Raw genomic sequence first — 22,115 nt, 5'->3', positions numbered from 1 at the left:
TTTTTCTCAGATTTGGAGAACCTATTTGCAAAACATAGTATCTGATTTTTATCCTGAGCATAGAAAGAACTCTTACTAATCAGTAAGAGGATAAATAACCCAACACAAATATGGGAGCAAGCTATGAAGAGACACCACACCAAAAGGGATATACAGACAGCAAACCACATGAAAAGATGCTCAGCATCAGTAGTTATTAGGGGATTACAAAATGAAAAAACCACAATGAAATAACATCACACACACATTAAAATGGCAAAACTTAAACAGTCCTCATTACCAAATATTGCTGAGGATGTGGAGCAGCTGGGACAGTGACAGACCAAGGTGACGAAGTTAAATGGGACAGTCACTTGGAAATACAGTTTGGCCATGAAATACACATAGGACCCCGCCGCTCCACTCCTAGATACCTACTCAAGAAAAATGAACAACTCATACAAAACGTTTTTAGCAGCTTTATTTCTGAGACCCAAAAACTATCCCATTACAGTGTATCCGTATAGCAGACTGCCACTGAGCAACACAAAAGAAATGAGTGATACACACAGGGATGAGTCTGCAAACATGATGAGTGAAAGAAGACACAAAGTATACACATGGTGTGATTCCACTTAGTAATTACAGAAAATTCAAACTCACCTACAGTGATGCATCTAGTCAGGGGAGTATCTAGACAGGACCATACAAGAGCACAAGAAAACTGCTGAGGATTGGGGGAGGCTGGGAGGAGTGAGGGTTGCATATTACCTTGATTAGAGTGGTTTCATGGATGTATACATGTGTCAACTTCTACCGAATAATACATGTAATTTTAAAATGTCATTTCCCTTTTTCACTCCTGTGTTACTCTGAGTATACAATGCTGGCTTCCAAAGGTTAAATGACAATGGTGTCGTCATTCTCACAGCTAATAAAATGTGTGCTCATGCATTCTTTTGTTTTAAATTTTTGTTTTATTTTCCAGGATGGTAAATATATATGGAAACAGTGGTGTGCGAGAGCAGGACTGCCCCAGCTCACAAGTGCGAACTGTGCTTTTATTTCCAGCTCTGTTTAGAGGTGTTGTACTGATAGTCTGAACCTTGGCCATGGGGCAAAAGTATTAACACCATGGAAACTGGCAAATGCTACTGCAAAATCAGGGCCTTTCGGGGACAACTGGTTGTTAAAACATTTACCAGCCCAACATATAACATAAAAATAAAGTGCATTGGAATTCTTAACTTTTAACTGTGGAAAAGGATACTGAAAAACCCTCGGCTAAACATCTGCCTTTGTCAAGCTAGAAGGTGTTACTAGGGAGGAAAACAAAAAGATTTTCAGGCACTCACCCCGTCAAGAAAATCTTTTGCAGAGGTTTATCTTTAGCTGCCTTGACCAAATGCCACCACTGCCATTCTCCCGTAGGATTCACAGTTGACACAACCCTTCCCCTAAGACCAGGAGGGTCTGGGCGTGATTCATGAGCTCCTTCTTGAATTTGAAGAAAGAACCCCCAGGCAGCTAGGAAGGACTGGGGCTGCCATCTCCTCCAGCAAACACCAAGGTTCCATTGCCTGGCTCCCCACGGCTGCGCACAGACTAAAAACGTAACTTGAACATCCTCCTCGGAAAAGGACTAGCACTAGACCAAGGTTTCTCCATAACAGACTCCCAACCCCAGCAATGAGGTAAGAGGCGTGAGTGACACATACGTATTTGTACCACGTGAGTCAACCTGGATACCAAGGTCTGGTACTGTTACCAACTACTAGGAGGCACCGTAGTCTGGAAGGGGTCCAGCCATCCTCTCCTCCTTCCTCGCTCAATGCCAGAGCCCGAGTCCTTTTTAACTATTTAATCTGGTGTGAAAAGTACCCTGTGCTGATGCTCCACCGTCTCATTAGAGTGTTCCCAGGAAGGGAAAAAGCTGAATTTAAAAACAAACAAACGAACAAAAAACTCTGAAGAATTCAGCAGGGAGAGGATTACGTTGCAGAAACATATCCTCCTGTTCCATGACATGTTAGAAACATAAACCTTAGGGCTTTTTTGCCTCCACTGCATAGAGGTCTGATCGTTTCTGGCTAAAAATAGGGATTTGCTGGCGTATTTCAGCCAACTTCTTCAGGTCTGCAAAAACAGGAAAGTGTACCATTACTAAGATGTAACTCCCCACTAACCAATGAGAATTTCTTCCCCAAACAGTATAAAAACCACCAGAGTCTCAGCAGATAACTCAATAATATCAGCCTTGTTCAGAGGCCCAGGTGGCCTGGCACAGCCCCTGGAGTCATTTCAAACCAAACCAAGAAATCCCAAGCTGAGCTACAGCCCCCAGGGTCTGGCCGGAGAACCACAGATAAAAGAAAAGGAGGCCCAAGGGAGCCCCTCCAGGGTCCGGCAGCTTCAGAGCTACTAAATCACCTCCCACGGACCTAGCTGTGCCCTGCAAATCTCACCTATGTCCGAACACACAATGGTCTCTCCGGTGCCAGCTTTGGCAAGGACGTCCCCCCTGAAAGAGATTGAGGAGGGAGTGAGTGAGAGAGGCTGATGCTTGTGGGCCCCAGGGGTAGGAAATGGAAGGGTAAGACAAGACGGGAGGGGCATAAATTCCTGCTCTACCATTCAGGTAGCTGCCGTGGCCTTGTGGAGAGTCATCTGCTATCTCTGTTCCCTAACCTATAAAGTGGAAGTAAGAGGTCTGTGAGGACCTAGAGGATTATGCAGTTGGTTTTGTAAACAGCCAGTGGCTAGGAAATGGGAGCTATTCCACGGTTATACACCTCCAGAAGCAGAGCTCCCTATAAACAATGGGAAGCTGTCTCATCCTTCCTGAGTGCAGCAGCAAGCCTTTTGGGAGGGTGGTCTGGCCCTCCACACCTACCAAGGCCAGGGACAGAGGCTGGGTCTGAGCAGAGCCCAGCAAGGCCTGGGTCTCTGGTCTCGTGGTTGTGGTCGCTCGTTAGCCCATCACTGGGTTTCAGTATCTGAAGGAAAGAAGTGGTGGGGAAACCATACCCCAACAGGAGAGGAACCCCATGCTTAAAAATAGCAATCCTCCTCCCTAAATCTGGGGAAAGCCTGATCTGGAAAACCTACTAGTCCTGAGTCTCTTGGCCCAAAGCAGGACTTCAAAGATATCTAGTGAAATGAAATTTCTCCAATAAAGTAATCTGACCTAACAATCTGACACAGTGACTGGTTCCGTCTCCCAGATGGCCACAAATCCATTTCTGGCACAAATGAGCTACAAATATCATCATTAATGCCATTTAACTTAATTCTTCTTTATTCTTTTCTATTTCTCCCCCCATTTGCTCTGGCATTCAAAGATCTCTCTTTGGGTTAACCCCAGGCACCCATCCTGATGACTATATAAGCCAGAGGGCCCCCAAATCCTACAGACAGATTTCTGAAAAGGAACAAAGATAAATCTTGTAGACTTCACACGTCAGAAGCAGCCAGCTTGATCAGTCACAAAGTTCCTCGGGAGAACGAGCAGGGGAGGAGAGCAGCCCAAGAGGCCAGGAAGCCTATCACTAACATCTGGACAGAGAAACTCAAACCAAGCTGGAGGAAATCTTCAAGCCAAGTTTATCATTCCAGCCTGCCAGTGCCTCCCCAATCCTAATGTGCCTGAGGCTCCCTGGTCATACTTCCAAGGCCTTCCCCATCACACACTTCAATCTTTGGGTCCTGTAAAATCAGAAGAGGGAATTTCAGGGATCCCACAGTAATAGATAATCCTTCTCAGCCTTGTTGTTGGTATATTTACCCTGAAATTAGAGAAATACACATCTCTGTGTGTGTGTGTAATCATACAAATATGTGAGAAGTGGCATGGCATAAGTCCAAGTTCTGAAGTCAGGAGTCCTGAGTCTAAACTCCAGTCCCAGCCACTGTGTCCCGCGAACTTCAATTCTGCCACTATAAATGGAGCTTAATTTAGGAAAAGCCTCCGTGAGTTCACACGGAGACCACGAGTGTGAAAGCACTATGAGGACCACACAACTACAGACCTTGAGGTCCGGACAGTGACAAATGACATGCCTGCGCAGCTGGGCAGACTTTCTTGCTGGTTTCCCTAGGACGATGCTTTTCCCTCTCACAGAGGTCAAAGTCCGAGTTTTCCTTAATTGAATTCATCCTCCTCCATCCTCTATTCATCAGGCAGGGAGCAAAACCCTCACCCTGTAACGAATTCCTGCTCTAGAACCAGTCACCCAGCCTAAATTTTAACCAAAGGCCAAGAGTCTGGAAGCCCTTTTTATTAAAATCACGCACCCATCTGTGCTGCCCTGTTGCCCCCATGTGAGCCAAGTCTGACTGACAGCAAAAGCCACTCAGAAACTCAGAGGAGGGCCAAGGTCAAGCACTCAATCAGGACAGCAGGACCATTTCTTTCTCACATGGTTTTCAGGCGGCAGTGTCTCTCAAAGACGAGGCGCAGACCTGGCGGGCAGTGAGGATATGGGGGCGGGGGGAGGAGCAGGGCTGGTCAGGAATCAGAAAACCCCCCAACCAGAGTGCCGCCTCCCTTAAGCTCCTGGTGAGCGTGTCCCTGCTTAACCAACTCACCAAGGACTCACAATAGTGCTGTGTCCCCAGGCAACATACGAGGCCTGATCATCCCGGGCAGGAGATGCTGTGGCCACATACACCTGATTATCAACAGCCCTGTGGTCAACAGATAAAAAAAGAGGTAATTCATACCTTATAGACCAGCAACATCTTTCTATTCCAAAAGTACAGATCCTTCTTTTAAAAACTAGGACAGGACAGGCTGGCTCAGACATGGAACGAAACAACCAAAGCCATGAAACCTCTTCCTCTTCAGAAAGTATGTATCTTAATGCATAAACCAGTTCTCAGCTGGGGGGTGATTTTGCCCAGTGGAGACATCTGCCAATGTCCGAAGACACTGACTTTGACCTTCATACTTTCACGATAGGGGTTGCTACTGGCACCTGGTAGGTGGAGACCAGGGATGCTGCTAAACATCCTACCATGCATGGGACACCCCCACAGCAAAGAACAGTCTAGTCCAAAATGTCAATACCACCACAGTCGAGACCCTGGCCTGAGCCAAAACATATACCTGAAAAAGAGCAAGTCAAGGTGGCCAGAGATAATGGACTGGCCTTGCTGGGGCCATATGCCTTGCTGGGCCGCATGGCACTTCCAGGCCTCAATGCCTGAAGTCCCACCAGCTCAAATTAGATAATAATTTCTGGTGGCGGCCTGGGTACATCAGGCCACCTCACCTGGGAGCACTCCGGGCTCAAACAGATCCAGGTCGGGCCATTCCAATGTCTCTCAAGCTTTTGTTGCTTTCTACAAGACTGCATTAACTAATATACATGGTACCAGATACCCCACCCCATCTTCCATCAATCACCCAGCCAAACACCTCTGCTGCCTCCTGATAAATATATCATTTATATATATACATATATATCACCATCATTTATAGACAGTGAGAATAGCGGCTCCATCTGAGCAAACAAGGAAAGGGTTGATGGAAGAAACAAAAGAGATCTGGAAATGTTCTGTGTTGACCTTGGTCTCAGGTGAATACATGTGTAAAAATTCACTGACCTACAGACTTAAAATTTGTGTATCTTTCTCTAAGGACATTATACCTCAATTAGCAAAATTGTAATAAAGAAAACCAGCACTTTTGACCAGTATTTCATTTCAGTTTTCAGCACACGTTCAGACACACACAGTCACACTCCTCTTCCCTTCCATGTTACACTCACCTCTGCTATCTGCCCTTTTCCGCTCACTCCCCAACCTTATGGGTCTCAGGATACAGCTACTCTGACATGCCAAAGACACTATACAATGGCTTGGACTTACAGATTAGAAAAAACAAGAGCCTGTAACAAGTGTTGTGGCAGAGTATTCCAGGATGGGCAGAATGGTGTAAATGTTGGGGCAAGATAAGCACCCCTATCTGAACAGCACCGTCAATGGGGTGATTCATCTCTTCTGACTGCATTTAGATGTCCAAGCGTGCTGGGTCAGGGGCAGCATTCTGCATCAGAAAGGCTGGTACTCCCACCAAACTGGAAATCTTTGCACAAAACAACACCAAGACACCTGAAGGTCTGCCCAAGATGCTTTCTTACCGGCCTCGTTGAAGCAACTCCCAGTGGGCTGGTCCAGTGGTCATATTAAAAGCTCCGGGATATACCAACAGCTGGCAGCCTTGGGAGAGAAAGGCCAGAGAAGAGTGGGTCCAGGTCAACACCCCACCACACTAGCTCCCCATTTTGTTCCTTAGCCGGGGGGGGGACCAAACTCAAACTTTCCCAAGCCTAATAAGAGGTCCACCAAGCCAGACACTGTCAGGAGTATTAAGCTATGGCTCTGAATTCATTTAGAGACACACACATGCTTACACATACATACAAAAAGGGTGGTACTGATGACCCAAACCATGGTATGGTTAAAAAATATGTATCATTCAAATTTCTCACAGCACCATATGGTCAGCTCCACATGGCCAAGAACCACATTTTTTTTAAAAGATTTTATTTATTTATTTGACAGAGAGAGACAGAGTGAGAGAGGGAACACAAGCAGGGGGAGTGGGAGAGGGAGAAGCAGGCTCCCCACCGAGCAGAGAGTCCGATGCAGGGCTGGATCCCAGGACACTGGGATCATGACCTGAGCTGAAAGCAGACGCTTAACGACTAAGCCACCCAGGTTCCCACAAGGACCACATTTTGTAATGCTTTTCAAATGAAACGGAGGGCAGAGTGGGTGTTCTAATGCTTACTGAGAGAGCTTGAGAGTGTCTGCCAACATAGAGCCCACGCTCTTCCATCTTTTTTGCTGAGCAGGCCATCAAAATATTTGCACCCACTCTGCTTTGATAGGTGAAAGTCAAGTCCAATCAGAGTAGCCTGGACAGTCTAGTAGGGATGCTCACATTTGTTGAGTACATACGAGGAGCTAAGTTCTCCCTCCTTAATCTCCACACCATAGCTATGAAAAACTGAGATCCACACTGCCCTAAAAATTAAATAATTTACCCAAAGTATCATGTCAATTAAGAAGAGTTGGAACCAGAACCCAGATCTTCTGACTTGGTCAGTATTCTTGCAGGCCAGCAGGACACTTCTCTGGACTGGAAGGTCACAGACTACATTTCTACTGTACCCAACAGCTAGGATTACTGAGTGTGAAATCCAGGACAGACACCATAGACCACCATAGTGGTATCCAAGTGACTCTTTCCAAACACAGTAGCAAGAAGGGCTCAACGAACAGAGCAATTTAGGAGCACGGTTCCTGCCTTAGCTGCACGGTGTGCTGAAATACAATCTCCGAAAAACCGTACTGCCCACATGCAGCAAAAGTCTCAGCAGCCGGACAGGGTGGAGAGATGAAGACCTCTTCTCTAGTTTTTCTGCCTAGGGCTCTCTCGAACCACAGAGACCAAGGCAGAATCCCATCGCTAAGCACCTCTACCACACAGCCATGCGGCCATCTCACCTCTCTGTGCGTAGACTTGTGCAAGCTCTGCAAAGCGCATGTCGTAGCAGATGCCCAGGCCCACTCTGCAGTAAGCTGTTTTTCAGACAGAAAATGCACAAATGAGAAGTCAACTTCTTGCAACATGGCGTGGCAGAGTAAAGCCTCTGTCTAAGATCACCAAACACTGATGGCAATCCATGAACCCAGGGCCATGGATGGAGAGACTGCATAAGCTTAGTCCTGCTTGGATCTCACCTCATAAAGACATCATTTATCTTAGATTAGAAATGAGAAATTCATCCTGACTGAACGCTTAGTATCTATGTGGGAAGTGTTCAATCACAGCCTAAGAGGTAAACTCTGGGAGCAATCATGCTGTGACCAAACCATAGAGCAAAATCCAGTCAAACCCTTAGTTTTCCAGTCAGCCTACCCTTTCTAGATCTCTGACTGGTCTCTGCCCATCTCCCTCTGGTCTTGCAGTCAGGGTGTGTAAAGAAGTAGGGGGGGGGTGCGGACCATAAGAGGGAGAAAAAAGGAACACATGATCGTCTTTTTTTTTTCCATTTTATTTTATTTTATTTCTTTTCAGTGTTCCAGCATTCACTGCACATGATCATCTTCTACTGATACTACTAAAACAGGTGAACAGGTCTGGTACTTACGAGTATCAAATGTGGAGAAACTATCACCGGGACTCAGTGTTTCAGATTCTTGAAATGTAATTTTCCCAGGCACATCAATGTCAAACAGATGGAGCTGCACCACAAGTAACGAATTTGGTTACCTCTACTCCAGCAGGGCTCGTGGCAGTCATGACAAACATCTTTCCATGGCCAAAAGCTGGGAAGCTCTGAGATCAACCACGCAAATAGCAACCCCCACCTGCCCACAACCCACCCCACAAGCTGACATATTATCAAAATGAGTTCTAATACGCAAAATGGGAAAATCATGCTATAGTTATGACACTTCTTTCCTAGGTGGTGTGCAAGCTGAGGTCTAGGTTTCTTTTGGGAAGCAATTAGCATGTTATTCTTTTACTCAGTGTAAATGCTCAATGAAGTCATCACAGAATCATAATCAACCTGACAAACTGACAGGAGAGGTAGAGAGCAGGACAGTAATTAAAATAGGTAAAATTCTCCAAATTAAATACAGCAATATATAAAAAGAGTAACACATCACTTCGAAATTGGGTTTATTCAAGGAAAGCAAATGTTTAACATTAGGAAATCAATCAACGTAATTTACCACGCTAACAAAATGAAGGAGAAAAGTCATAGGATCATCTTAAGAGGGACACAGTGAGCATTTGGTAAACTTCTACATTCATTCTTACTCTAAAAACAAAAGAAAAAATCTGCTAGGAAGGGAACTACCTTAATCTGATAGAGTATCTGGAAAAAAAAAAAAAAAAGGAAGGACCATCATACTTAACGGTGAAATATTAAAAGCCTTTCCACACTGAGATCAGGAACAAGACAAGGACACTGGGTGAATTTCCTGTTTAGACCCTTTCAGCTGGAAGCAACGTCCCTGCTGTTGCTAGAAGTGGTGGTAAAAATCACCTATAACCATACTGGCCCAAGGAACCAGAGGACAGAGCTTCACAGCAGCTCGGAAGTGAGGGAGAAATCCTGAAAAGGAGAAAGCCAAAGAGGAAGAGCCCTAAATTCTACATATAAAAATCTGTCCAAGTCTCTGGCTGAGTACTGAATTAAAGATGTGCAGGGCTGACTCCAAGCAGTCCAGCTTAAGCTAAACAACTTAGAACAGAGTAGCCAAAGTTGCTGCCCACTCCCAAAGGAAAAAAAGTAGGGTGTTTGAGTACAAGCAAGTTAACTACTTACTAAAACAAAAAAATACATTTTTCAGGTAATAGAAGCTGGAATCTCAACAATATATAATCCAATATGCAACTCAAAATCACTAGACAAAGAAACTAGAAATGTTACCGAACTTTAAGGAAAAGGCAATCAATGAAGCAGACCCCAGCAAGACCCAGATATGATAATTACCAAAAGCAACTACGAAAACTAAGCTTAAGGGTCTAAAGAAAAATACACTCTTGATGAATGGACATACAGGAAATATCAGTAGAAAAATAAGTTTATGTGACTTTATGTGAAATTTTGTGTTTATGTGAAATTTTAAAAGATTTCACTGGGTTGGCATAGAGGAGACTGGGGCTTACAGAAGAAAGATTCTGTGAACTTGAAAACAGATCAATGCAACGTGTCCACACTTTAGAATACTCAAAGAGAGAAAAAAGGTAGGAAAACAAAACAAGAAGAAACGAGTCTTGGCGACCTGGTTTAGTGGAACAGTATCAAAACTGAAGTCCAGTATGAGAATGGAACAAAAAATTATTTATCAAAATAATACCCCTAATATAATGAAAGAGTTATAAAGAAGCACAAAACAGGACACATATAAAGAAAACCATATCTAGGCAGGCACATCAGAGTCCAAACACTGAGAACTAAGGATTATGAAAAAAATTTTGAAGGCAGACAGAAAAAAACAAAAATTACATACAGGAGAATAATACAAATCACCACATATCAGAAAAATTTTAAAAGGAGGCTAGAAGATACCTGGAAAATGTCACTCAAATTGCTAGGAGACAAAAGAACAGTGTCAACCCAGAATTCTATTCCACCGAAAAGATCTCTCAAGAATGAAGACAAAATAAAAAACTAAGGGAATTCGTATCTAGTACAACCTCACTACAAAAATTCTAAAGAAGGTCTTTCTGTTTGAAGGCAAAGGTACCAACCAGATAGAACTATGCTCTAAGGGTGGGGGATGGTGGGGGGTAGGGAAGGAAAACATGAAACAAGATGGTACTGGGGTGGAAGACAGACCATAAGAGACTCTTAATCTCAGGAAACAAACTGAGGGTTGCTGGAGGGGGAGGTAGGGATAGGGTGGCTGGGCTATGGACATTGGAAAAGGTGTGTGCTATGGTGAGTGCTGTAAAATGTGTAAGCCTGATGATTCACAGACCTGTACCCCTGGGGCAAATAATACATTATATGTTAATAAAAAAAAGAAAGATAGATAAATAGATAGATATCAGAAAGGTAAACATTCCAATAAACAAAATATTTTTATTTCTTTAAGATACACAAAACTACTTAAAAATTGTGTTTTTACAATCTATGTAGATGCAACATGTATATCAACTCTAACAGAGAAAATGGGGTGGGGAAGGGAATGACCTATACAATTGGGAAGCTCTTAAATTTCACAATGAAGCAGTATAATAGTAATTCTAAGGAGACTGTAAAAAGCTAGGGTACATGTTGTAATCCTTAGGGCAACACTTAAAAAAAGTAAAGAGGTATATAGCTAAAAGCCAAGAGATAAAATGGAATTCTAAAAAACACTCAACTAAGCCAAAAGAATGCAACAGGAACAAAAGGAAAAAAAGAAAAAGAAAAATGTCTAATGGCTAAATCCGACCATATCAATGATTATATTAAATAGAAGTGAAGTAAGCACTCCAGCTAAAAGGCAGAGGTTGTCAGAATGAAGACAATAACAAGACCCAAATGTAGGCTATCTATAGGAGAACCATGTTAAATATAAAAACAAATACAGATTGAAAATAAGGAATTAGAAAAGGATGTATTATAAAACACTAAGTATAAGAAGCCTAGAGTGGCCAAAGGAATATCAGAGATAAACTTTAAGACAAAGAGTATTATGAGGGGGAAAAAACGGATTTTATAATGCCAAAAGGATCAATTTACCAGGAATATTTAACAATCCTGAATGTATATGCATTTACTACAGCAAAGATGTCAGCTTTCCCAACAAGATCTCACTATATTCAATGCAATTCTAATCAAAATTCCTGTAGATTTTAGACTTGGCTCAGTCTAAAATTTGTATCAAAATATCAATAGCCAAGATTCGACAAGTTGACTGTCAATTCATCTAATGCCCCATGTGTGTACAATATGGTGAGAGGGACTAGGGAACTTTACAGCAAATTCTCAATCAGTTATGCGACTTGACACATTCCCTGCTTACCTTTCTGTATTTTACCAGTAAAGTTCCATCAGGCCCAAACACGGTGCAGGTGTTATATAATTTCCCAGCATCCTCTTCAGGAATAGAACCTTTCATTGAGAGGAGAAACACACAGGCAAAGATTCTAAATAAAGCATTCTTTTACGATCACCAGACCAGCACTTGATAAACAGTCACTTGGGTCCAACAATAAAGTATACTATCTTCTAAGGGTTATTAAATGGGTTTTTTTTCTTTGTGAGGATGATCTTTCAGAGATAAACTCCAGACTACAGAGGAAGTATAATAAAGTCAGCCGCCAAAGGCAGGTTTCAAAAATAACCAAACTGTTTCTGAATTCTGCTTTGACCTTGGCCCTACACCCCATCTCTAACACTAGAGCAACACGGAGGAGTCACTGTTGTGCAACCTGAATCCACCAGGTCCTGAAACATAACTGTATCCAAAAGGCCTCGAAATGGGAATGTAAGCTGGGCCTGCCTTCAAGGAATGTAGTTCCTGCATTTCCCTTTTCTTGCTTTGTCTTTTCTTCACCTCTCATTCATTCTAATTCTTAATATAACAGAATAATTTTGCTATATTTATTACATAGTTTTACTGTATTCTTTCTTTAAGCAAACAGAACATTTTAAAATGTATTTCAAAACCACTAATATAAAGCTACCTTGATGTGTATGGCCTCTTTGTGAAAAAACAATTTCTTAACTTTGTATTAGTACAATGAAAGACACTCCAATATGGTTTTTCTTTCCACATTTCCACTTGCCCCTGTATCTGCATTGCTTCTCCAGGGAAAAACCATCCTCATCAGTTTGGTGTGTCCTTATACAACACTTACTCTGTGCTACATATGTAAAGACACACGGAAACACATAACCTCTTGTGTGAGGGATTCATCTGAATGAGTACCTGTTCACATCATATTGAACTTTCTTCTTCCATGTAATGGTATATCCGGAACGTTTTTTCACATTATTATGTAAAATCCACCTCATTATTTTCTTTTCTCTCTTTCCCTCTTTTCCTGAATATTATTTATTTGAGAGAGAGAGTACAGAGAAAGAGGGAGAAGCAGGCTTCCCACTAAGCAGAGAGCCCGATGCGGAGCTCAACCCCAGGACCCCGAGATCATGACCTAAGCAGAAGGAGCCACCCACGTGCTCCCACCTCATTCTTTTCAATGCTAAATTACACGCCTTGCATTTCATGGTTTAAATGTAACAACAGAAATTATTCAGATGCTTTCAATGTTTAGGCCATTATACCGTGAGGGTAGGAAGTTACCTCCAATGAGATAAATGCCGCACTCCTTTGCTACTTCAGAAAGCTTCTGTGTGGATTCACCAGGAATTTTTTCCGCATATTCAGGAAAATATTTCGTGCCATATGGAGAATTAAAGCATTCCTAGAATAATGTTGGAGGAGAAAAAGGGGGGAAAAAACACAAAAATATCCAACTCACTTTAAAGTTCTGCTTTAAGAAAGCAGAGCTGCCTCTTGTAGCTCTGCTCTCAAAGGGGTAAAATACAACTGATAAGAAAAAGAACAATATCCCTGAGATAAAGAGCCTGTGGCCATAAGCAGAACTCCTGAGCTGGCTCAGGTGGGGCCAGCAGATACAAGTCCAGTGTGCTCCCTCGAGTCCTTGTCAATCTAGCAGATCTGCCTCTTCCTCAGCGTCTACAGAACAAGATCCCACCCTTGCGCACCCAGGCCCCGTGACAGCTCGGCTCAATCGCAGGACTGTGGCTGTCAGAATGAATCCACAGGCTCAGAATTATCATCTGTAGAATGAGCGGTTTCTGACTCCCTTCCAGCACTATCATGCTGATTCTGCGAAATCTCATTCCCCAGAATATGTCTTTCTTCCACGGCTCTGTGATAATGGAAAAGCAGACACCAGACTTTGACTTTCCTTCATTCATTTGCATCCACGGGCACTGTGCACCGCGCACGGTGCTAGGAAACTCAAACCAGAGGACAGCCGGCTTATACAAGCCACGTGTGAGAGAGGGCACAGGCAGAATACAAGCGCTTTCACTCCAGCCCCCAGCAACTGAAACCAACAGGAGACCATGGTCAGGATACCGATACAGGGAGGTCCCAGAAATGTGGCTGTAAGGCAGGCCGGATTCACATTAAGATCTCGTGTTCCCTTGTTAAAGATTCCTACCCACTGGCCACATCTTTCATGGACTGGAGCCTAAAGTACGAATGGTCCTGTAAATTCTCTAGTTGACTGAAGCAGGGTTTACAAAGGGCTACTTCCTCCCCAGAGTGGGAGCAGGGGAGCAGGAGAGCAGATGAGGGGGCTGCCTGGAGTAGTTCTGCCTCGGATCCTAGCGGTCCTTAGCCACAAGATGCAGTACCACAGGCCCCAACCTGTGTGGGCCCCTTCTCTGGGGCTCACCCTCCACCTACTGACAAACAAATGGGCTGCATCCTTTCCCTGGCTCTGTTCTGAAAGCCATCACCTGGAAACACACGCAGGGTCTTACAGGCTTGCTCCAGGCTCCCACATTTAGGGAGGTGCTGCAGGCTTCCTCTGTGTCTCTAACAATTTCCAGTTTTCTACAAATGTGGGAGGCTTAGCACCAAACTCTATCATGGTCATGTAAAGACTTCATTTCACAAGGAAAGAGGGTAAATATCCAAGGCACTGACCTTTAAGTAAGTCTTACAACCTCCCAGGATTCTGGAAAGAGGAGATGACCCTAAAGTTAAAGACCTGTAACCATGCTGGCACATTATATCACAAAGACCATTGCTAGGGTCATCTTCCATACAAACACGGAAGGACCCCCGGACCCAAGAGCACCACCAGCGCTAGCAGGCAGGATTCTACTCGGTCCAGAGTGTCCAGAAAGAGGTGGCCACCTCCGCCTCCATACTTACTGGCAGAGAAACGATCTTGGCTCCTTGTGCTGCTGCCTCCTGGACGAGGCCGCAAGCTCGAGTGACATTATCTGATTTGACGGAAGAAACCTGAAGCTGGATGAGGGCCAAGCGGAAAGCTGAGGATGAAAAGAGAAAACCCTCAGAAGATCTGACTGCCGAATCAGAGCAATTCTCAACCGGAGGGCAATTCTGACCCCAAGGGACGTGTGGCAACGGAGACATTTTTGATGGTCACAACTGTTGGGGTGCTACTCAGGGACGTGGCTCAACATGCCACAGGCCATAAGACAGTCTTTCACAATAATTATCCAAGCTGAAACGTGACTGATGCCAAGGCTGAGAAACCCTGGGACAGAGCAGCCCCCACCCGGGCCACGTCCCCACCGGGGCCCCCCAGAGCCTCAAGTTGCGGAGGTAAAGCCAGCTTCTCACATACTAATGAGAACATGGCTTGAAGGAAGGAGGCTGAGTTTGAACATGGAATTATCCCTGTTTGACCTTGGGAATCAACCTACCCCTGGTCCAAGTATCAAGCCCATCTCACTGCAGGTGAAATCCCTTGGATATCACCCATTCCCCATGAAGTAGGGCAGTGGGCCCATGGGAAGGAGAGGCGCCGGTCTCTGCTTCCCTAGCACCAGCTGGGGCCTGGTGTCACCAGCTGGCCAGGTGCAGGAGGGATGGGGGGTGGGGAGTCTGGCAGCCAATGAGCAGCACCTGTGCTTAGTCACAGGCCGGGCCTCCGGGCACCTGTGAGATTTTGCACTCACTGAATATTCCTGTGCCCCAAGGAGCACAACAGTAAGTAGCAAATAAGAAGCACCAGGAGAGGCTGAGAGAGAGACTACAGAAGGAAAAGTCAGCAGTGTTTTTTCCTGCTACGTGAGTAAGGGGCTCCACATTTACCTCGAGACTGAGTCCCACGGATTATGTGGCCAACAAGAAATGCTGTCAGCCAAGGAGGTCAGGGGCTCTTCCAGGCTTCTTAACCTCCTTGAGGTAATAGCTACAGCCTACATGAGCTCTCCCTATATTCTTTAGAGTTCTCTTGTAGCTCTTAAGAATAATCACCTACTGGTTAATCATTCTTTATAATAAAATTTTCCCCGTTCAGGGGTGCCTGGGTGGCTCAGTGGGTTAAAGCCTCTGCCTTCGGCTCAGGTCATGATCTCAGGGTCATGGGATCGAGCCCCGCATTGGTCTCTCTGCTCAGCAGGGAGCCTGCTTCCTCCTCTCCCTGCCTGCCTCTCTGCCTACTTGTGATCTCTGTCAAATAAATAAAATCTTTAAAAAAAAAAAAAAATCCAGGTCTCCAGACAATGAGTCCAGAGCATTTCAAAGCCTCCCAGAAAAGAATCTGGCAGAGCCTGGGGACAGAGATCGCTACAAACGTGCCCCTGGGGCCGACCCAGGATAGAGATGTGTAAGTAACATGTAATACCTAACCTGAAAGCTCAATGTCCAGATACAGAAACAGTCCGTCCCGTTTTCTTGATCAGAAGAGAGCACTGTCCACTGGCTGTGGGGGTGTACACCAGGGGGCAAGTTAACCAGTCCTCTTACCACACAGCCCAAACAAAAGAAAACACACGCTTCATTTTCCAGGGTTCCAACCGCAATCAGGGTTGATGTCTTTGCAAAACGCAAGTCCAAAAATCAGTCTGGGAGGAGAGTGAAAGCCACCCCGCTGGAGAGTCGCACTTTCTGATGCAAAACCAAAGAGCCTCCAAGAATCCCACCAGGCAGAGGTTCCCACACTTGAAGTATCGTAATCACCGAAGGCTTTACTGAGAGTGCAGTCCTCGAGTTGGGGCCGGGAAAGCGGGGTGCGGAACTTGGATTTGAAGTGAGCACCCGTCTACGCGCCTTTTCCCGCGCCGGGGAACTTGCAGGGGGCGGCCCCCGAACGCACCTAGAAGCACGGGACGCAGGAGCCCAGCGAGGAGGAAAGCGCGGGCCCTGCTGGCCGGGAGGCCTGGCGCTCCCGCGGCCGCCCGGCCCTCCCGGAAGCCTCGAGTCCCCGGGAGTGCGCCGGGCCGCGGTCCGCCGCCGCCAAGCCGCCCGAGCCTCCGGCCCCGAGAACGCCGGGCCGGGGAAGGCCTGGAGCGCGGCGGGGACACGGAGCGGCGGCGAGCGGCTGAGCCCGGGAGACCCGCCGCCGGCTCCGCCACCTAGGTGTCCCTCCCCTAGGGCTGAGCTCCGGCCGCCGCGCTACTTACTGGCCATCGCTCTCCCAGGTAGCACCATCGGTAGCGCGGCCCGAGAGGAGGTCTCTGAAGCGGGAGCGGCTACACGGCTTGGGGCGGGGCAGAGCCGCGCGCAGGAGGGGGCGGGGCCCTAGGCTCCGTCCACGCCCCGCCTCCGGCTCCGCCCAGAGCATGTCCGCTTCCTCGCTCACCTCAAACACCTGTGAGTCCTCCGCTGTTTTGCACTAAGATGAAGCAACGAGAAACGACTAATGACATCCCAATCCGGAAAGGGGAATGCCTCAAAAGCCAAAGGGCCCAAGGGGGGCGATCTAAGTTGGGGTGGTATTTAACAATCGGCCTCTCCGATGGTCAGCAAAAAGACCGAACCTCTTGCCGGCTAGATGACCTCTGGCCGGGAATAACACTCTATTTGGTGATTGCCTTGGGCTACTTGAACCTGTCGCTGTGAGGGGGATGGAATTACCTAGGTTGCTTTAATCACTCAAGACATCTGCGGGCTCTGACCACAAGGCTGCTCCGTCATGGGGGAGGGAGAAAAAGAAAAACAGTTCAAATACTGTACCCTTTAAAGTTCAGTCGTCTTGAAGAGGGAAAGCTAGGTTCTTGTCTCAGGGAATCCGAGAATGAGTCTCGCAGACAGTAGAGTGAGTAAAGCGATAGAAGTTTATTAAGCAAGGATACAGGGAAAAAAGCATTTAGGAGTGAGAGGGGTCCCGACAGCACTGCCAAAGAGAGCCTTCACTGATAGTCTTTGATTTAGAACTGGCCAGGCACCTTGTGGCCTTATTCTTGTGATGTCTTGGTTTGAGTAATGACTAGTGATAACATCTTTAAAAGCTTCTTTTTTAGGGTCTGGTTATTTTTTGTTGGTCACAGATGACTATTTTAAGGCACTCCCCCTCCCCCTCACTCCTAGGGCAGGGTGGTTTGGTTTGTTCCTTATCTCTGGTTCCTTTACACCTCAGCATTTTGGGGATTTCTGTGAGCCTGATCCCATAGCCCCCTACCTATCTCTCCCTACCCAGCCCTGCCTGCATCTTACTCTGTTACTGAAATACACTGATACTGTTAGGACTTTTGCATTTATATTTATTAGGATTGCTTTTTGATTTTTTAAAAGGATTTATTTATTTGAGAGAGTGAGCGTGGGGGCTGGAGGGACAGAGGGAGAGGAAGAAGCAGACTCCTTGCTGAGCAGGATTCCTGAGAACATGACCTGAGCCAAAGGCAAAGGCTTAACTGACTGAGCTATCTACTCACCCCAGATTGCTCTTTGAATTTTGTGTTTCATGTGTTTCTGTTGTTGTTGTTAGGTTTGGGGATCAAAAATCGTAAGACAAATAAAAGCTTGCTATCCTTTCCCCCCCCCCCTTTTTTCTTGCTATCCTTTTCAATGCTCTGGAGTAGTTTATTGAAGTAGATCCTAGTTTGTTTGGATCCTAGTTTTTAAAAGGATACTCAAAACATTTTTGGAATAGAAACATTAAAGTATGAACTGGATATTTGATACCTTAATGACTTTTGTTATTGTGCCAATGTCTTTTCGCTGAGAAGATGCATGCTGAAATATTTAGGGGTAAAGTGTCAGAAAGTCTGACTGGAAAATGGTAGACAAACAAAACGTGTTTATATACCAAATGTGGCAAATTTATTAAATCTAAGAGGAGAACATATAGCTGTTCATGGTACTATTTTAAGACCTTCTAAGTTTTAAACTATAAAATTTCAAATTATAAAACGTTCATAATAAAAAGTTGGGGGAAAATAATAGTAATTATGGTTTTTTTTTTGAAGATTTAACAGACTAGCTGGGCCTGGCTTTACAGCAGGAAGATAATAACCTTTTAATTTCTGCTATGTTTATTACCCTATTAAGGTTCCTGAGTCAATATTGGCCACTTATCTGCCCAAAAAAGGTCACCCATTTCATTTAGATTTGTAAGTTCATTGGCATAAAGCTGTATCTGACAGTAGTACCAAACATGGCTGGACATGTTATTAGAGCATATAGGTGGAGATGCCCACTAGGCAGTTGGCCATAAGCCTCAAACTCAGATGTTCAGGCTGGAGACTGATTTAGGAGACACCAGCAATTTAAACTAGGACAAAGTTCTGAGTATGGATGACAACATGTGAGTGGACTGTGAAAAGCACAGGCCTAAGTAGGGCCTAGTAAGGAGCCACCTAAGAGGTAAGAGAAGCAGGAGAGGGATATCCAGACCAAGAGTCTGTGGGTGCTGTGTTCCCTACATCGCATTCAGGGAAGCTAGTGACGGGTTCTAGAAAAGGGAACAGTTAAGAAATACGAAAACTGTTTTTGAGCATTCCTTTAGAACTTTCTGGGCATAAGGGAAAGCTAGTCACTGGGTTCCAGTTCTGGCTCTGCCACTGATGGAGGGTAAGGCAAATCACCTCATTCTCAAGAACTTTTCATCATCTGTAGCACAAAAGATTCACAGGCAAAAGAAGAGGCTGGAGGACCGAGTTTGTGCAGTCTTTCCTGTCACATCTTCACCCCCTGTGAACCACAGCACCTCTGCCTTCATGTTTCCATGTTCCTTTCATCTGACATTTGAAAAACAGCCAAAGAATAAAAGCACTACACTAAGTAGATCCAGAGCCCAGCTCAAAATCTGGCATTGCCAATCAAGTCTCACAACTCTACTGATCATTTTCCAAGCTGATACTGGTTAGATTTCTATTTTTACTCCAGAGGAGCTTTTCCGGCATCCCCAGCTGCCTGGAAGTCATCTCTATTTATATGTCTTGACATCAGTTTAAACTCAACTGTCCAAAACTAATTTTATCATCTCTATAAGATCTTCTCCCAGCTTTGCTCTTAAATATAGGCACCACATTTGTGCTGTCTTCCAATTCTCCCAGTTCCCCATGTCCTCCCTTCAAAAACTGAAATCACCCCTGTATCTTTCAAGTCTTTTATTGTCCACCTCTGGTTAAGGACAGGGCCCTTTCTGACTCTCCTAAAATACCCCTTGATTGCTGCCTCCTTTTCTGTCCCTGTGGCCATGGCTAGGCTTTCCTCATTTGGAGGCGACTGCTTTAGGCAACTTAACTGGTCTCTTTTCCCTCAGCACCTTATCCTCCAATTACTCTTTGTAGTATTAGGGAAGTTAGTCTAGGAGACATAAAGTGAAATTCTGAGTGGTGATTTATATATACAACAGTGAGGACATAAAGTTCAATTCTGGGGGGTGAGGTAGATATCCAATAGACTAACAGTTACAATAGTCACTAACAGTTACAATAATTAAGTTACTAATACAACTAATAGTTACAATAACTAATAGAGATGAAGGGCTGAAGGAAAATGTACGATAATACAAAAATCAAAAGATCCAACTTGACAATTATCTTATTGGATTTAGAGCTTGGCACAAATTTCCAACAAGTGATGAATGGATAGGGGCACCTGGGTGGCTCAGTCGATTAGCCATCTGCCTTCGGCTCACATCATCTCAGGTCCTGGGATTGAGCCTGCATCAGGCTCCCTGCTAAGCAGGGGGCCTGCTTCTCCCTCTGCTCTTCCCCCCCTGGCCCGTACTCAATCTCTAATAAATAAATAAAATCTTTTTAAAAAGTGATGGATAAATAAAACATGATACATCCATAATGGAATATTCTTCAGCCATAAAAAGGAACAAAATTCTGGTACATACTACAACATGGAGGAAGCTTGAAAATATTATTCAAAGTGAAAGAAGCCAGACATAAGACATTGTATGATTCCTTTTATCATGAAATGTCCAGAACAGGCAAATCCATAGAGACAGAAAGGAAACGAGTGGCTGCCAAGGGCTGGAGGGAAAAAGGAAAAAGGAGAGTATGGATCTTTTTTTTTTAAGCTTTTATTTGAGAGAGAAAAGAAAGAGAGTACATGAATGAAAGCACACAAGTAGGGGAGGGATGGGAAGAGGGGCAGAGGGAGGGAGAAAAACAGATGCCCCCCCACCCCGACCCCCCTGAGCAGGGAGCCAACTCACGCTAGATCCCAGGACCCTGGGATCATGGCCTGAGCCAAAGGCAGGTGCTTCACCACTGAACCAACTGAGCCACCCAGACATCCCAGGTATGGATCTTTTTTGAGCAATGAAATGTTCTGAAGTAAAATAGTTGTGATGGTTGCACAAGTCTGTAAATATATTAAAAACCGCTTTGTTGACCTTCAAAAGGTGAACTTTATGGTATATGGATTATAGTTCAACAAATTATTTATTTTTAAAATGTTTATTTATGAGAGGTAGGGAGAGAGAGAGAGGCAGAGAGCGAGCAAGCAAAAGAGCGGGGAGCGACAGGCAGAGGAAGAAGGCACCCCACTGAGCAAGGAGCCTAATTCAGGGCTCAATCTGAGGACCCTGAGATTATTACCTGAGCTGAAGGCAGATGCTCAACCAACTGAGCCACCCAGGTGCCCCCAATAGATTTTTTAATTCAAAATGTTAAGGGTAGAGTTGAACCATTACTTTCATCACACAACCCACAGAGTTGGGTTTTCCCCAAGACAAACTGTCAATTTTAAAGAGATATGCCAATCTATGGCTGGTTAGTTTAGTATGTTAGATTATTATATGAGCTCAGGTCATGATCCTAGAGTCCTGGGGTTGAGTCCCGCATGGGAGGTGGGGCGTTCCTGATCAGTGGGGGTCTGCTTCTCCCTCTGACCTTCCCCTCTCATGGTTGCTCACTCTCATTATCTCCCAAATAAATAAAATCTTTTTATTTTAAAGCTTTTATTTATTAGACAGAGAGATCACAAGTAGGCAGAGCAGCAGGGGGCAGAAGCAGGCTCCCCGCTGAGCAGAGAACCTGATGCGGGTCTCGATCCCAGGACCCTGAGATCATGACCTGAGCCAAAGGCAGAGGCCCAACCTCCTGAGCCACCCGGGTGCCCCATAAATAAAATCTTTTAAAAAAATATATCATAGGGCGCCTGGGAGGCTCAGTATGTTGAGTAGACTGCCTTCGGCTCAGGTCTTTCAGCCTTCGTTTTCTAATCTTGAAAATACAGAAAATACTAACAACTTCATCATGTTGCAAACTCTGCAATCCTTGAGAGTCCATAGAGGTGGATATCCCAGAGTGAATTCTAGTTCTGTAATTAGTGGGTCTGTTAAGTTAAGATGAGCTACATAAGTGCCTAATACAATCAGTGACATGTGTTTTCATTTGATATTTATGACTAGTAACCGCAGGGTTACTGCAGATGAGGAAACTAAAGTTTAGGGAAGTTACATTGGTCAAGGCAGAAATTTATTACATGTCAATTTAATGTCATTAAACCACCTCTTTCCTCCTTCCCCATACAGATGAGCTGAAATAGAAATCTAATACTTTCAATCCTAAAACTTAAACATTAAATTCCACTGAAAGGATAGCCATCAATTTTCTAATTTTGTGTTACGGACAGAGATTTACAAATGGGGAGCGGGAGGGGAGAAAAACGTCAAAAAAGAGTCATTAAGAACAAAG

At 44.8% G+C, this 22,115-nt stretch overlaps 1 protein-coding gene across 2 annotated transcripts; it reads right to left on the bottom strand.

Moving 5' to 3' along the window:
- Positions 1-442: 442 nt before the first annotated feature.
- Positions 443-16,735, bottom strand: NIT2 (nitrilase family member 2). 2 transcript variants are annotated; one of them, XM_004771932.3, is made up of 10 exons: positions 16,638-16,735; positions 14,416-14,534; positions 12,805-12,925; positions 11,521-11,609; positions 8,142-8,235; positions 7,495-7,569; positions 6,123-6,201; positions 4,567-4,665; positions 2,445-2,500; positions 443-2,115 (listed from the first exon to the last, which is right to left on the bottom strand). In XM_004771932.3, the coding sequence occupies exons 1-10, from the start codon at positions 16,663-16,665 to the stop codon at positions 2,024-2,026; spliced, it is 852 nt and encodes a 283-aa protein (XP_004771989.1). In that variant the 5' UTR covers positions 16,666-16,735; the 3' UTR covers positions 443-2,023. The 2 variants fall into 2 exon arrangements, with proteins under 2 accessions (XP_004771989.1, XP_004771990.1); XM_004771933.3 differs by lacking the exon at positions 7,495-7,569.
- Between the last annotated feature and the right edge of the window lie 5,380 nt (positions 16,736-22,115).

This window comes from Mustela putorius, unplaced genomic scaffold, assembly GCF_011764305.1.
Source record: "Mustela putorius furo isolate JIRA1106 unplaced genomic scaffold, ASM1176430v1.1 tig00003834_pilon_pilon_pilon, whole genome shotgun sequence".
In the NCBI taxonomy this organism is placed as follows: domain Eukaryota; kingdom Metazoa; phylum Chordata; class Mammalia; order Carnivora; family Mustelidae; genus Mustela; species Mustela putorius.
Note: the sequence above shows the minus strand (reverse complement) of the source record. Positions and strands in the feature narration are given on the sequence as shown.